A 12,862-nucleotide genomic window follows, 5' to 3' on the forward strand; every position below is an offset into this window, starting at 1 on the left:
GTTTCATGCTTCACCACTGCCCGTCGCGGATTTCCTCGTCCCACGCAAATCCTCTCTGATTGTTCTCGTTCTTTTTCCTTGTATTGGCCGTACTTTGTAATTATTCTTCCCACATTGTCCAGGAGCAAAAGAGACAGATCGTGAGATTCTCACCCTTGAAGAATCACGAACGCCGCCCTTGTACCGACTCGGAACTCAGTGTCGCCAAGGTTCGACCTGTATACGCAATTGTGCTCGAAATTGCCTAGCGAGATACCCCTATTATAATCACTGCGTTTGATGAAAGCGACCTCGAAAAAAAACCTCCATCCCGAATATTCAGGCCGGAAACAACCAAGTCAAACTTAGACTTCACTCAGAAAGGCGACCACCCGTAGTAACTGACGGCAATCCGAAATCACGCCCAATCTACCAAAAAAAAAAACTAGGAGCCCATCGCCACAGGCCCTCGCCTCTTGACTTGTAATATTTCAGGGCATTCTCAACGCCTGCGACGTCCATTTTCTCAAACCCACCTGAACATCGCGAGGGGAATAGGGAAGAATAAAGAAAGACGAACCAAAGAGACCATCGGCTGATACGTTCTCTCGACGATTTCGTGAAACATTTTTAATACCTCTCCTATCCCAGAGCGCAACGAATCGAGACCCGGACTGCTCTGGCCGGCTCGGGAAGGACGAATCCGAGTACAACTCAACAATAATATGAACGGGCGAAATGCACCATTGTCACCAGTATCTATAGGTGGAAACGATCGGTCGTCCAACATGTCCAAGTACGGCGACGGCGGCCCGTTCCCCAACAACCGCGGTCAACTTATATCTCCCCCTAACTCCGGAGGCTCGAATGGAGGCCTGAACGGATTCCCACCCGTCGCCCGGAGCGTCGGTGGCCCTTCTCCTCCGCCATCTATCGCCCGATCGAGCCAAGGCACGAATATGTACGCGAGGAGCGAAAGCGGGAGGAGTACAAAGGATGACCAGACGGAGGCCATCCTCGGCGAACACTACCTAGCTCTACGGAGATTCCTCAACGGCCGTAACGGCAGGACGACTGGTGCTACCGCCAAGGCCAAAGATAAGCTTTTGCGCCTTACTAGTGTGCAGTTCGTCGAGCTTAGCACAGATGTCTACGACGAATTGATGCGTCGCCAGGATTCTCGCGCCCCTCCTTCCTTACCTGCGGAAAATGGCTTCCACCCCAAGCGAAACCAGGCCCGTCAGAAGTTATCATCTCTCGGCCCCGACCGATTCCAGAGCCTGGTTACCGACGTGTTCACCGAACTCGAGAGGAGATTCCCCAATTTTGTTGAGGGCGACATCCCTCCTCGCATGTCTATCAGCCGTTCCGGAACCCCTGCAAATGGCCTGCCGCCGAGGAATGCCAGCAGGAGAAGACCTTCAGATGCGAGTTCCGTCAGGGGTCCTGGTGGTGGCTATGCTTACTCGATACCTCCCTCGCCAAGCCTCGCTCCTGGCGAGTTTGGGCGTCCGCTTCAGAAGCAGTTCCAGAGTAATACCATCGTACCGAACAAGAGCACCATGGTGGAGGAAGATGACGATGCCGAAGACCGGGAGCCCTTTGCGGCGATTCGCCGTGCGCCGACTGGCTTAAACGATCCAAGGCCGGACACCCAGGCAAGTCCGGTGCAGTCGGAGGTATGTTGACCACTCAAAACACCATGAACACCATGAACTGGCCCCAACTTTTCTCCTCTCACACGAAGCTTCGTATGACAGTAACAGCTAACGATGGGGATACTGCAGACGGATAAGAGACTCATCGAGGATTACCAGGTTCAGGTACAAGAGCTTCGCGAAAAGCTCGATAGCATGGAAGACGACATGAAGAGGAAGGATGACGAAATGAACCGCATGCTTGACGATGAGCGGTCAAGATCTAGTGCCGCCAATATGGAAAAGAAGGAGTGGGATGATCTACGTGTAAGCCTCGAGAAGAGGCTTGCCGAGGCGCAAGATCTCAACGACTCTCTACGAGACGAGATTGAACGTCTGCGGTCCGACCACGCGAGTGAGACGAGGGAGTTGAGGAATCAGCTCGCCGATATGGACGATAGGATAGATCAGGAGCGCCGAGCCGCAGCAGCTGCTGCTGCCGCCGCCGCTACTTCCGCCCCCGCCAATTCGGGCAATGCCGACCGAGAACTACAGCGCGAGAACCAGGAGCTTCAAGAGGCCTTGCGCGAACAGCAGGCTGTCACCGAAGAAGTGCGTCGTAGCGCCCAGGAGGCTCTGAGAGAAATGCGGGAACTGTCCCAGCAGAGCAGCTCTACATACGAGCGACAGGAGGATCTAGAAAGGACGGTAGAGCAGCTCGAGCAGGAAGTTAGGGACTGGAGGAACCGATACACTCGGGCCAAGACGCAGCTCCGAAGCATGCGCGCTTCGTCGCTCGGACTTCCCGCAGAGAGGGATGCGACCAAGTATTTGCGAGAGCGGGGTCTTACGGCGGATAATGGTCTGGTGAAGGACGTCCACGTTACCAAGTTCCAGGTTGCTATCGATGACACTCTACAGCAGGCGCGAACCGACATGCCTGAGAAGGTGATGGATGCCATGAAAGCAGCGATTGTTGGTGTACGGAGGATAACCAAGGACATTGATGAGACCGGTGCCTCGTCAAGGAATGACGACTTCGCGCAACAGATATCGAAGGCGAAGGGCAAGGTTTCCGGGGCTGCGAATGCCTTTATCACCGCGGCCAAGAACCATGCCAACTCGGCCGGTATTTCTCCCGTTTCCATCCTCGACGCTTCGGCATCCCACCTTGTTGCGGCTATTGTTGAGCTGCTGCAGATGGTAAAGATGCGGCCAACTCCCGCTGGCGAACTGGAAGACGAAGATGATGATGGCACAGTAACGCCACTGGACTCGTCCACTGGGTTCTTCTCTCCGCAGAGCTCGAGGCAAGAATCCATGACGACTCAGGAGTCCCTACCCCCTCCCCCGGCGCCACCGTTCCGAGGATTGGGAGGCTCTCGCTTGAGTGCCGACTCGTCTGCCTACAGCCCCGTCAACTCTCCCCGAGAATCGAGGGACCAGACTTTTAGCCGACCACCAATGAACATGAATGGAATCGGCGGCATGGGTCGGATCGACGAGATGAACGGAAATGGAATGAACGGCAACTACTATGATACGAACAAGAACCTCCCACCGCCACCGGCTGGTCCTTACGACAACCTACCCTCGCAATACGGACAGTCCGACGACTTGAAGATCTACCTCGAAGACCAGACTGCACTCCTCGTGTCGAGCATTCAAAACCTCGTGGGCTCCATCCGCAGCAGCGCGTCTCTCGAGCAGATCACGGACCAGATTGAGGCTATCGTCGGTGTCGCGGGCAAGGTCATCGGCGAGACGCAGTCGAGTGGCAACGCGCAGCTCGTGGTGCGTCTCGAAGCCAGCCGCGACAAGCTGCTCAACGCCAACAAACAAGGTCAGACGATCGCGGCCAAGGGCAAGGGCCCCAACGACAGGGAGTGGAAGATGTGGACCCAGAACCTACCGCCCATTGCGTTTGAGCTTGCGAGGGAGATGAAGGAGTTGGTGCAAAACGTCGATCAGCTGGCCATTCCCAACGGCGATGACTTTTCTTGACCTGAAACGATTTGAGCGGACTTTATGAGGACGGCCGAGTTTTCCCTTTGCTATGACGAAGTTTGTTCGCATATAGATATGCCCATTTGGCTACTGGCCATGTGTATTTGAAACATTTCCGTCGTTTCTTTCCTTTTTATATTTTTCCCATATATTTTTTGATACCCTCGCTCTTTCTGTTGAAACTCCGGACCAGGGGCCTCGTTCGAGCCCTGCCAAGAGTACGGAGGAAAACTGGCGTCAAGTAGTGGTTGGAGTGGCTGGGCGTTTTCTGGGAGCCGTACAGGGGAGGTGGGAGTTCTTCTACTTTTATCCTCTTTTCCATTTCACCTTTTCTCTTTTTTTTTTTTTTCTCTTTATCATTTTGGAACATATTTCCTGATCGTCCCCCTCCCCTTGTCTTCTTTTTCTTCTCTTATTATACATTATTTTTCTCGTCCGAGTTTCGGGTAAATAGCATGGATACCTGTATAGAGGAGGACGGCCGTTATTTTCCCCTGCTCATGATCGAATAGGGGCTGAGTTTTAATCTTCTCTCTTTCCCTATTTTCTTTCTTTCTTTCTCCCCTTTTCCTTCTTTCTTCTCGATCCTGAAACAACCACACTCGCCCCATCCTCGTTTATCGTTTCTTTTTATATCTTTGCCGCTAGGGTTGGGGAAGAAGGAGGAGGGAGTGATCTGCCACGATGATTGGAAAGAGAATCATGAGGAAGGAAGCATCCGAAGAGAGGGAATTGCGGGTAGATGTGGTGGATTTATATATAGCAGGTATTGTGTAATGAAGAGCATGAGTATTTTGTTAGTTGAATGGCGATGTATCTGAACTCCACTAGCATCAGAACCTTTGCCAAAGATGAAAACCGCAGAAGATCCGAGTCAGTCACGGAGATGAACCGGGCCACCAGGGCTCGGTCCGGCAGGCGGGAGGACGGATCCGGCCTCAGTCCTAGCTTCATCTCGAATAACTACCATTGCTCCCAACGACCAGTCCGGGGCCATGTAGCTTTGGTAGACAGGAGCTAACCTTGGCCCATTCAACCCATCCTCATCGACAAGGATACAGTTGAACCAGGTCGGATCGTGCCAGCATCTCGGCCATGCATCGACTGGATCCTCACCAGCTCTTGCCAGTGAAGGCGCGAGCTGCAACCCCAAAACAAACAATTCAACAAGTCGATGATGTCGTACCCTGCCCACCCATCCTACGATTTCATCTTCCCACTCACCCTAGAACCGAAAACAGGAAAACCCCATCCAATGATTTAATCTCCCCAAGAGGGTCATATTCATACATCACTGTCAACGAAGCTGACACCAGCTGTCACCAGCTCACGGCGATCCCACTGATACGTTCGCGACTCGCTTCATCCTCGTCTTTGCCCCGCGTCGCACCACCATCATGGAACGAAGGACGCCTCATCCCTGTCCTTTAATGTGTCTGATATAGAGCAACAACCCTCCCGTCACGGTTGCGACGGGTAAGTAAATTTTGGGCTTCATTTTCTCCCTCTCTCTTTATTTATAACTGCCTCATTTATCCATCACTTCCCCCCACCCGTTCGCTTTATATAACCCTTTGGATATAGATCCATCCATCGACAGTCGATATAAACTGTACATAAAGTCGGACTTGCATGGTAATGGCTGATTCTCCAAATAGGACGCCCAGGGCGAGACGCACCCGCGGATCAAGCCGCGTCAACTCCGCGCGGTCGAGCGCCGTGTTCGACGAGCATCACCCGTCATACGGTCAGATCCCACAGGGTTACTATGAGCCTCCGCAAGCCCGGGTGCAGTCGACCTATGAGCCGCAGCAGGCTCGTGTGCCATCCGGGGGCTATTATGGGGCCACATCCGCCTCGTATGGCCAGCAGCAAGGAGGGGCTCCTCACGGCCTGCGGCCCATGGAGTCGAGGTTTTCGTTGAATGAGCATTTTGCTGCCACGAGGAGGGAGTACGAGTTTGGGGATGAGGATGTGGTTTCTGTCTTCGATCGGGGCACGGTATCGGATGTGGTAAGGGAAGGGGAAGCTGGTGGTTTGGAGGAGCATGGCGATGAGAGTCTTGGCCCTGAAGAAGAAGTAGTGGAAGGGGAAGACGAGCGGGACGCGGATTTTTACGAAGTGTTGTGTTTGCCGAGGGATGGCGCGAGTGGTGACGACGTAAAAAGGGCGTATTGGAGGTGGTTTGGGCTGTTGTATCCGGACAACCACGAGGCTGATGTGAGGGATATGGCAGAGAAATATTTCGAGAGGGTGCAGGTTGCGTTCGAGACGCTTTCGGACGCGAAGAAGAGGGCCGCGTATGATTTTGCGTTGAGATCGGGGTTTGAGCCCGGGAGTGAGGAGTTTGGCGAGGTTGTTGCCGAGGCGCTGGAGAGGCAGGTAAAGAAGGCGTTGTGGACGGGGTCGGACTTGGGCGGGAGGTTCGATGCGTCGAGCTTGGTGCGGCGCTTGCAGAATGAGGAGGTGGCTGTTAAGGGACAAGCGTTGAGGCCGCTGGACTTTACCGTTGGCCACCACGTTACTGTTGGAGTGCCAGCTTTAGGAGACATCGTCAAGAGCAGTCTCCGCCAAGTCCAGGAATTTATGCTAGCACCGCCTGAAGATGAAGAATCTCCCGGCAAGCCCAAGGTCCCCACAATTGCCCTCGAGTCGGTATCCCTGGACTCACTCCGCGATGCCCCAGTCTTCATCGTCCCGACGCCGTCCCTGACAGTCTCGGGATCAGTATTCGGGGTCGCCGAAGACATGTCCCAAATGCCCATGGCTCTCCTCTCCGATCGATACCAGCCTCTTCTTCCCCTGTCCATCCCACGCAGAAGGGTCGTCCAGCTGGTCGAAAACCGTCTGTGCCCGCTCGTCACGATGAGAATACACCAAGACATCCATCACGCAACAAGCGACGCTCAATCCATCCTCTCCAGCACGGCAGTCGAACTCGAATCTGACGTCCTCCCCCGACCGGCCCTAGCAGCCCGTGTGGCTCATTCGACCACCATCCAAGGCGCCCCCACCACCCTCGGCTCCGCCATCACGGCCCGGCAGCCACTGTCATCGCGTGCTCCTCGCGTCTGCCTTTGGGTCCAGAGAGCAACGAGCGCCGGAGGGACGGCATTCGCCCGCCTCGACAGCGGAGACTGGTCCCTCAAAACGGAGGACACGTGCAAGTTCTTCACCGAGTTCTCCCGCATCAATCGCCGCTTCTTCTACGCCGAGTTCCCCATCCGTACGCCCGCCAGCTTCGAGCTCGGGTACAAGACCACGCCGTGCGAGCGCGGTTCTGCTAGCAGCGGCGTCACTATGGTGGCGGCGAATCACAACGGCGACGTCCCCGCCGGCGAGGCGGGCATTCGGGGGTTAGACGAGGAGCTCGACGTTGTGGGTTCGGGGTCATGGGCCGTTTCGCTTTCGGCCACGGCGGATTCTCTAGGGAGTTACCTCCGGTACGGAAGGGACGTCGCCATGCTCATCCCATGGAGGAAGACGACGAAGACGACCCGACCGAGGACGGTGAGGCTCGAGGCTGAATTATGCGCCACCACACTGCTCGATCGGTACTTCGCCATCCGAAGCCTCCTCCCCGTGGGGAAATCCTCCCGTCTCGGCTTAGAACTGGGAATCTCGGCGTACAGCCTCCACTTCTCTCTCTACTGGTCCCGCCTGCACCAGCGCCTCTCGCTACCCCTGTTCCTCACGCCGCGGAATCTCGTCCCCGCGCGTAAGCTTCTTTGCTGCGCCGCCATCCCTTTCCTCGTGGCAGGCTGCATGCACTTCCTCGCCCTCCGCAAACAACAGCAGCAGCTCGAGCCCCGGAAATCAAAACGCGCCGTCCGCCGCGCCGAGGCGGATGATCTCACCTTTCTCCTCCACCGCGCACTGTCCTCCCGAGACGGCGAACAACAGCACAGCTCGCGCCCGGCCGATAAGTTGACCATCCTGTCGGCAAAGTACGGCGCCGCTACGTCAGGGTGGGCGGGCGAGGACGTGGCGGACGTGACTGTTGCGCTGGCGGCTCTTGTCCGTGGCGGTAGGTGTGTTGTTATTCCTGCTGGGTTGAGGATCAGTCGGTTGCCTGGGTTTTGGGATCCGGCGCCGGGGAGGGAGAAGGTCTTGAGGGTGAGGTATGGGCTTGGGGGACGGGAGGGGGTGGTGGAGGTTAGGGATGGGGAGAGGGTTGTTATTCCGTAAGGGGAAGAGGAGAGGGAGAGTGTTTGATATGATGATGAGATATGACGAATGATGGAGGGAATGAATTTCATAGCATGGGAAAGTCGGTCATAGTAATAGAGAATAGTCTCGACTCTTGTCAAATCTACATGTTTCTCGTAATATACGTCCGTTGATATGAATTCCCTCTCAGAAGAGAGAACATCATGTACCGCATTATATCCGAATTTCATACTTGAAAGGCACATAGAAACGGAAACGCAGTACCCTCACGATGCCAGTGACAACAACACTTCATGCTCACAGGAACCGACTCCCACCCTAGGCCTTCAACAGCTTGACACCGTTCTGGATGCAGGTATCAATGATACTCGCCCACTTCACCGCATTCACGTAGTCCTTCGAGCTAATACTCTCCAACAAGCCAGGGAAAACAGCTACGAAAAAAGATTGAGTCAGCGGAACAATCCAAACAAAACAAACGAGCCAGGAGTGAGCAACTTACCTCCGGAGTAACCAGTCCACAACCCCGGCGCAAACACCACATGCTTATACCAATCCCTCCCGTCCAACCCGGGCTCATAGAGAAACACCCTCTCGAATCGCTTATACTTCCCGTTCGTCTTGACGAAGAGAATCCCAAGCTTAATCTTCTCCCAAAACTTCCACCACGGGATCCCTTCCTCGATGCGCCTCCGACACCACTCGGCCTCATCGTCGACCGTCTCGGCGGCCTCGCGTAGCTCGCCGATGGATTTGCGGAGACGATGGAGTCGCTTGAGGAAGGTCCTAAAGTCGTGCTCCTTTTTTGTGCTGGTGCTGGTGCCGCGGTCGACGGCGCGGAGTGCGAGGAGGATTTCTTCTTCGTCTGCGTCTTCGTCCATGATGAAGACGGCGTTGTCGGGATCCTCGTTTAGTGCATCTTCCACCTTGTCGAGGTAGACGCCTAGCTCGTCGGCGTACTTGGTCGCTTTGAACTCGACGACAGGTGTGTTCGCAATCTCAGCGGTAAGCAAACCAAGGACCTTCGCCATGGTCGCATGGTACACGAATCCGGGATCGGTGTACTCGCTCATCCAATGGAAGCTATCGTAATTCGAATGGTAATGATACGTAGCCTGCCCATCCCTCGGCGTCCCAGCCACGAACCCCATATCAATCGACGGCACACCCGCGTAGTCCTGGAAAGCCGTGAAGTCGCTCCCACTCCCCATCGTCGAGATCTTCCCGCTGAACAAATCGGCCACCGTCTGATCCGGAACCGTCTGATTCGGCGACGGCACGAGCTCGATGACATTGCGAAAGACGTCGTGCAGGAGCGGCGCGGCCGAGACACGCAGGTTGGGTCCGCTGACGGCGACGTCGACGTTGATGTAGGCGAGGTTGGCATTCGTGAGCCAGGGGAGGTATTCTTCTACCCATTCCGTGCTGCCGACGAGACCGTATTCCTCGCCGTCCCAGCTGGCGAAGATGATGGTGCGGAGGGGCTTCCAGCCAGCTTTTACGGCTTCTCCGAAGCTGCGGATGACTTCGTTGATTACTGCGGAGCCACTGTTCGGATCTGCCGCGCCGCCGATTATCCATGCATCCCGATGGTTACCGACAATGACTGCCTCGTCGGGGATGGTTCCGTTGATGACGCCAATCACGTTCCAGATTGGCGTTGTGGTGTACTCTTGCTGGTTATAGAGGTTGAGAACAACGTTGTCGGGGCTAGGTCCAATGTTGTAATGAACTCCTTTGTATCCAAGGCCTAGATTCCTCCGCCACCACTTGTTCAAGTCTGACGCCTTGGGACCATGACCATTGAGGGCCTTGAGAATTGGAATAGCATCGGCGTAAGAGATCGGAATCGAAGGAATGCTAGGTGTACTGTCATCGACCGGCTGTCTAGGGACGCCTGGCTTTGAAGGGTACCCAGGAGTAGTCCTAAGGTATCGGTCAGTAAAATTTGCCAGAGATGGGGTGTCGAGGAGAGAGGACGTACGGGTCACCAGGCCGGATACTTAGGAATTGCGCGCTTCCTCTCTGTACACTAGAAGGATTCCTCGCCGGGCCTTCCGGGTAGGGCTTATAACCATTCTCCTCCGTAATCTCACCATCGTCGCCCGGGTCAGAGTACAAAACACACCCGACCATTCCGAGCTCCTGGGCACGCTTGCACTTGAGTCCGCGGAAGATGAAGCCGTACTTGGCGATCGCAATCTTCCCTTCTAGGGTCACGTTTGCCTTGATGAGATCCTCATAGTCCTGGTAGGTACCGTAGTTCACATAGACGAATGGCGCAGTAACGTTTCCGCTCGCCGAGTAGCCGTGGAAGGTCGGGACTCTATCCTTCCGGCCGGTGGTGGGGTCCTCGTCGAGGACATCTTCCTCGAGAAAGGCACTGAACTTGACTTCCCAGGTTTCGGAATCGGTCGAGTTCTTGCTCTTCTTCTTCTTGAGGAGAGACAGGCTGTGATCCTCTGGGTAATTTAGGTAAACGTCATAGGCTACGATCTCAGACTTGATTCCCCATTCGGCCCACTTCACTCTCGTCCATTCCGCCTTGATGCTTATCAGTATATTGAGCATCAGCTAGATGTATGGCTCATTTCTCACTAACCTGGGAATAATTCTTTCCGGCAAGGTGCACACCGGAAGTATAATACCGGCTCCACTCCTCAGCTAGCTTACCCTCGGGGGTATCGAGCAGGATCTCCTGCAGCTCCCCATGAGAGACCTTGGGAGCAGACCAGCTCAGCGTCAAGGCATCGCCAAACCAACGATGCCCGTGGCGGTGATGACGGTGCGGCGGCCCATCAATAATGATCATAATAAGAAACGATAAGAAGCTGTAAATTAGGATAGATGTCAAGGAGATGGTGCAGAACCGCCGGAGAGTGCTGTGGCGGTACCGCGGTTGCGGCGTCCGGACTTGGACGGTCGTGATGAGGGGCGTGTTCTCAGCTCCGTTGGGCATTTTGGCGACGGGGAAATAAATATCTCGTCTCTAACTATGAGAGGAGATCGAGTCTCAGAGACCTCGGAGGTCGAAACCCTGGACGAGCTCGAGGTTCCGGCCAACTCGGGGTGAGGCCGGTGATTGATGCTCACTAGTGGCGGGGCAGGTTTTGAAGGACTTCCATCAAAGAGCCAAGTCTGAAGACTGCTCTACTACCAAAACCCATCACTTGGGTTCACAAATATAAAAATAAAGCGAATCGGCCGAGGTGCCGAGATGGAGAAGAAAAGCTCCCTCCGAGATGATCGAGGTGTGTTGCGTCATTCTACTCCTCAAGCGAATACGGCAGGTGCGTGATCTCTGTGTCAGGTGGTGTGCCTGCCCAGCTGTCACCGGGTGGCACTTGAACACCGCAGCACGGGCCGTCCCAATTCCGGCCCAGATTCCATCCCGCTGGGAGTTTGGCATCTCGACTGACCTACTGACTTGCGCCTTCACTCCGAGTTTCATCATATATCTGTTCGGACTTTACGCCTAAGAAGCTAATCCTGCGTATTGGCACGCCTACCCAATCACAATATCATCCACTCCCTCTTCCATCGCTTTGTCTTCAGGTATAGCGAAGTCCAGCTTGGGGCCCTGATGAGATGAAGGGAACTTTATGACTTCGAAAGGTCTTCCCAGCGTTGCTACGTAGTAGCTGGTAACAAGCGCCAGTAGGGCAGTAACCCAAAGTATTGCGCACAACAACTTCTCCTTGCCAGGACGAGGTTTCGAAGGATACTCGCTTCCTCTCGACCTTTTAAAACCTTCAAACCCTTCTGGGTATTTTGCAAGGAGCCTCTGCATCTCTTCCTTAACCCTATTTTATCCGTCAATATCAATCTTAGCAGGATACTCCCGGTTGGTAGGAGTATGGCGGTGACTACTTACTTTTGCCGAAGGAACCTCCGATGTTCGTGAAGCCCTGAATTGATGATGTTGTCGCGCCTTTGTTGATTATTAGTAGCAGCTCTGAACTGCAAAGTGCCATGCCATTCGCCGGACTCACATCGCATAAAGGGCGTTTCGATCATCAAAGTCTTCCACGGGCTCTGAGACGCCGACGATACGCTTGTATTCTATCAAGTGTCTTTGTTTCTCAGAGAACTTGTATCGCGGCTCCCTCATCATGTGAAGATCAACTGTGTGGTTTAGCATACTTACATCGTTCCCACGCTGGATCCAAACATGGGGATGTCTTACGTTCATTGTGGCCGTAGCAGCAGCAAGAGTCGAACAGGATGACCTTTTGCGTATCTGCATCGATTTGGCAATTCCCGTGCCAGATGTCTCCATGCAACAGAGAAGGTTTGATAGATCTTCCCCCGGTTTCAAGTGGACGTAGGAGCCTGGGAATCACCTTGGCAAAGAATTCGTCTGCCACAGCATCGAACTCTGGATCACGCCCGCAGACACTCTGCTCCCAGAGGATATCGGCCTTGAACTGGCGCGTGAACCAAGCTTCCCAGCTATCGCACCAATCGTTGATGACGGGCACGACCCCATTGAACGTCTGGACATGGAAGCCGAATTTTCCTGTAGGTGACCTGGATGTTGTGTGAAGAGTTTTAAGGAGTTCGGCGAGCGCTGTGGGCGTCGCTATCTTATCCATGAGCTCACGAAACGGAGTTATAAAAAAGGACTTGGACGAATCCAGCTGAAAAGTCCCAAAGGCCAACGGAACGGCGACATTGTCAGGCAAAATCTCCGCCAACGCCTTCTGGCTCTCATATTCGCCGCGAGCCATCTCAACATGATTGTGCCGTTGGAGAACCTAGCATGGGAATGTAAGCATGGCGTTTCCTGAGAAAGAGAGAAAGGAGCAGCTGTTTTCTGAATCTCTTACCTTAAGGAAGTACTCCTTTTCCTCTCCATCCACTTCCACGTCTACCTTGTAGCCCGAAGACCAGCTCGCCGTTCCGTGTTCATGAACATCGACAACCTCACTTCCAGGAGGCAGCACTAAGAACTTTAGCTGTCGCCATTGTTGTAAGTGGCTCGTACCGACTTACCGGCGAGAACTGCAGGGTCAAGAGACTCGTCCAGCATTCTTCAGGATTTCGCTGAGAGTAATCGGATCAGAGAA

At 54.4% G+C, this 12,862-nt stretch overlaps 3 protein-coding genes and 1 pseudogene across 3 annotated transcripts; 2 read left to right on the forward strand and 2 right to left on the reverse strand.

Annotated features, from left to right (window-relative positions):
- Positions 1 to 767: 767 nt before the first annotated feature.
- Positions 768 to 3,620, forward strand: SAPIO_CDS6120 (Uncharacterized protein; the record flags this gene model as incomplete). The annotated part of the gene is made up of 2 exons (XM_016788304.1): positions 768 to 1,658; positions 1,767 to 3,620. 2 exons carry the CDS (start codon positions 768 to 770, stop codon positions 3,618 to 3,620), a joined length of 2,745 nt encoding a protein of 914 aa, XP_016642061.1.
- A 1,641-nt stretch (positions 3,621 to 5,261) lies between these two features.
- Positions 5,262 to 7,811, forward strand: SAPIO_CDS6121 (annotated as a pseudogene; the record flags this gene model as incomplete).
- A 300-nt stretch (positions 7,812 to 8,111) lies between these two features.
- On the reverse strand, positions 8,112 to 10,752 carry SAPIO_CDS6122 (uncharacterized protein; the record flags this gene model as incomplete). The annotated part of the gene is made up of 4 exons (XM_016788305.1): positions 8,112 to 8,227; positions 8,296 to 9,719; positions 9,778 to 10,337; positions 10,396 to 10,752. The coding sequence occupies 4 exons, from the start codon at positions 10,750 to 10,752 to the stop codon at positions 8,112 to 8,114; spliced, it is 2,457 nt and encodes an 818-aa protein (XP_016642062.1).
- A 546-nt stretch (positions 10,753 to 11,298) lies between these two features.
- On the reverse strand, positions 11,299 to 12,825 carry SAPIO_CDS6123 (uncharacterized protein; the record flags this gene model as incomplete). Its single annotated transcript, XM_016788306.1, has 6 exons — positions 11,299 to 11,596; positions 11,668 to 11,724; positions 11,786 to 11,918; positions 11,980 to 12,550; positions 12,623 to 12,738; positions 12,789 to 12,825. The coding sequence occupies 6 exons, from the start codon at positions 12,823 to 12,825 to the stop codon at positions 11,299 to 11,301; spliced, it is 1,212 nt and encodes a 403-aa protein (XP_016642063.1).
- Between the last annotated feature and the right edge of the window lie 37 nt (positions 12,826 to 12,862).

This window comes from Scedosporium apiospermum (assembly GCF_000732125.1).
Source record: "Scedosporium apiospermum strain IHEM 14462 chromosome Unknown SEQ_SAPIO_0100, whole genome shotgun sequence".
In the NCBI taxonomy this organism is placed as follows: Eukaryota; Fungi; Ascomycota; class Sordariomycetes; order Microascales; family Microascaceae; genus Scedosporium; species Scedosporium apiospermum.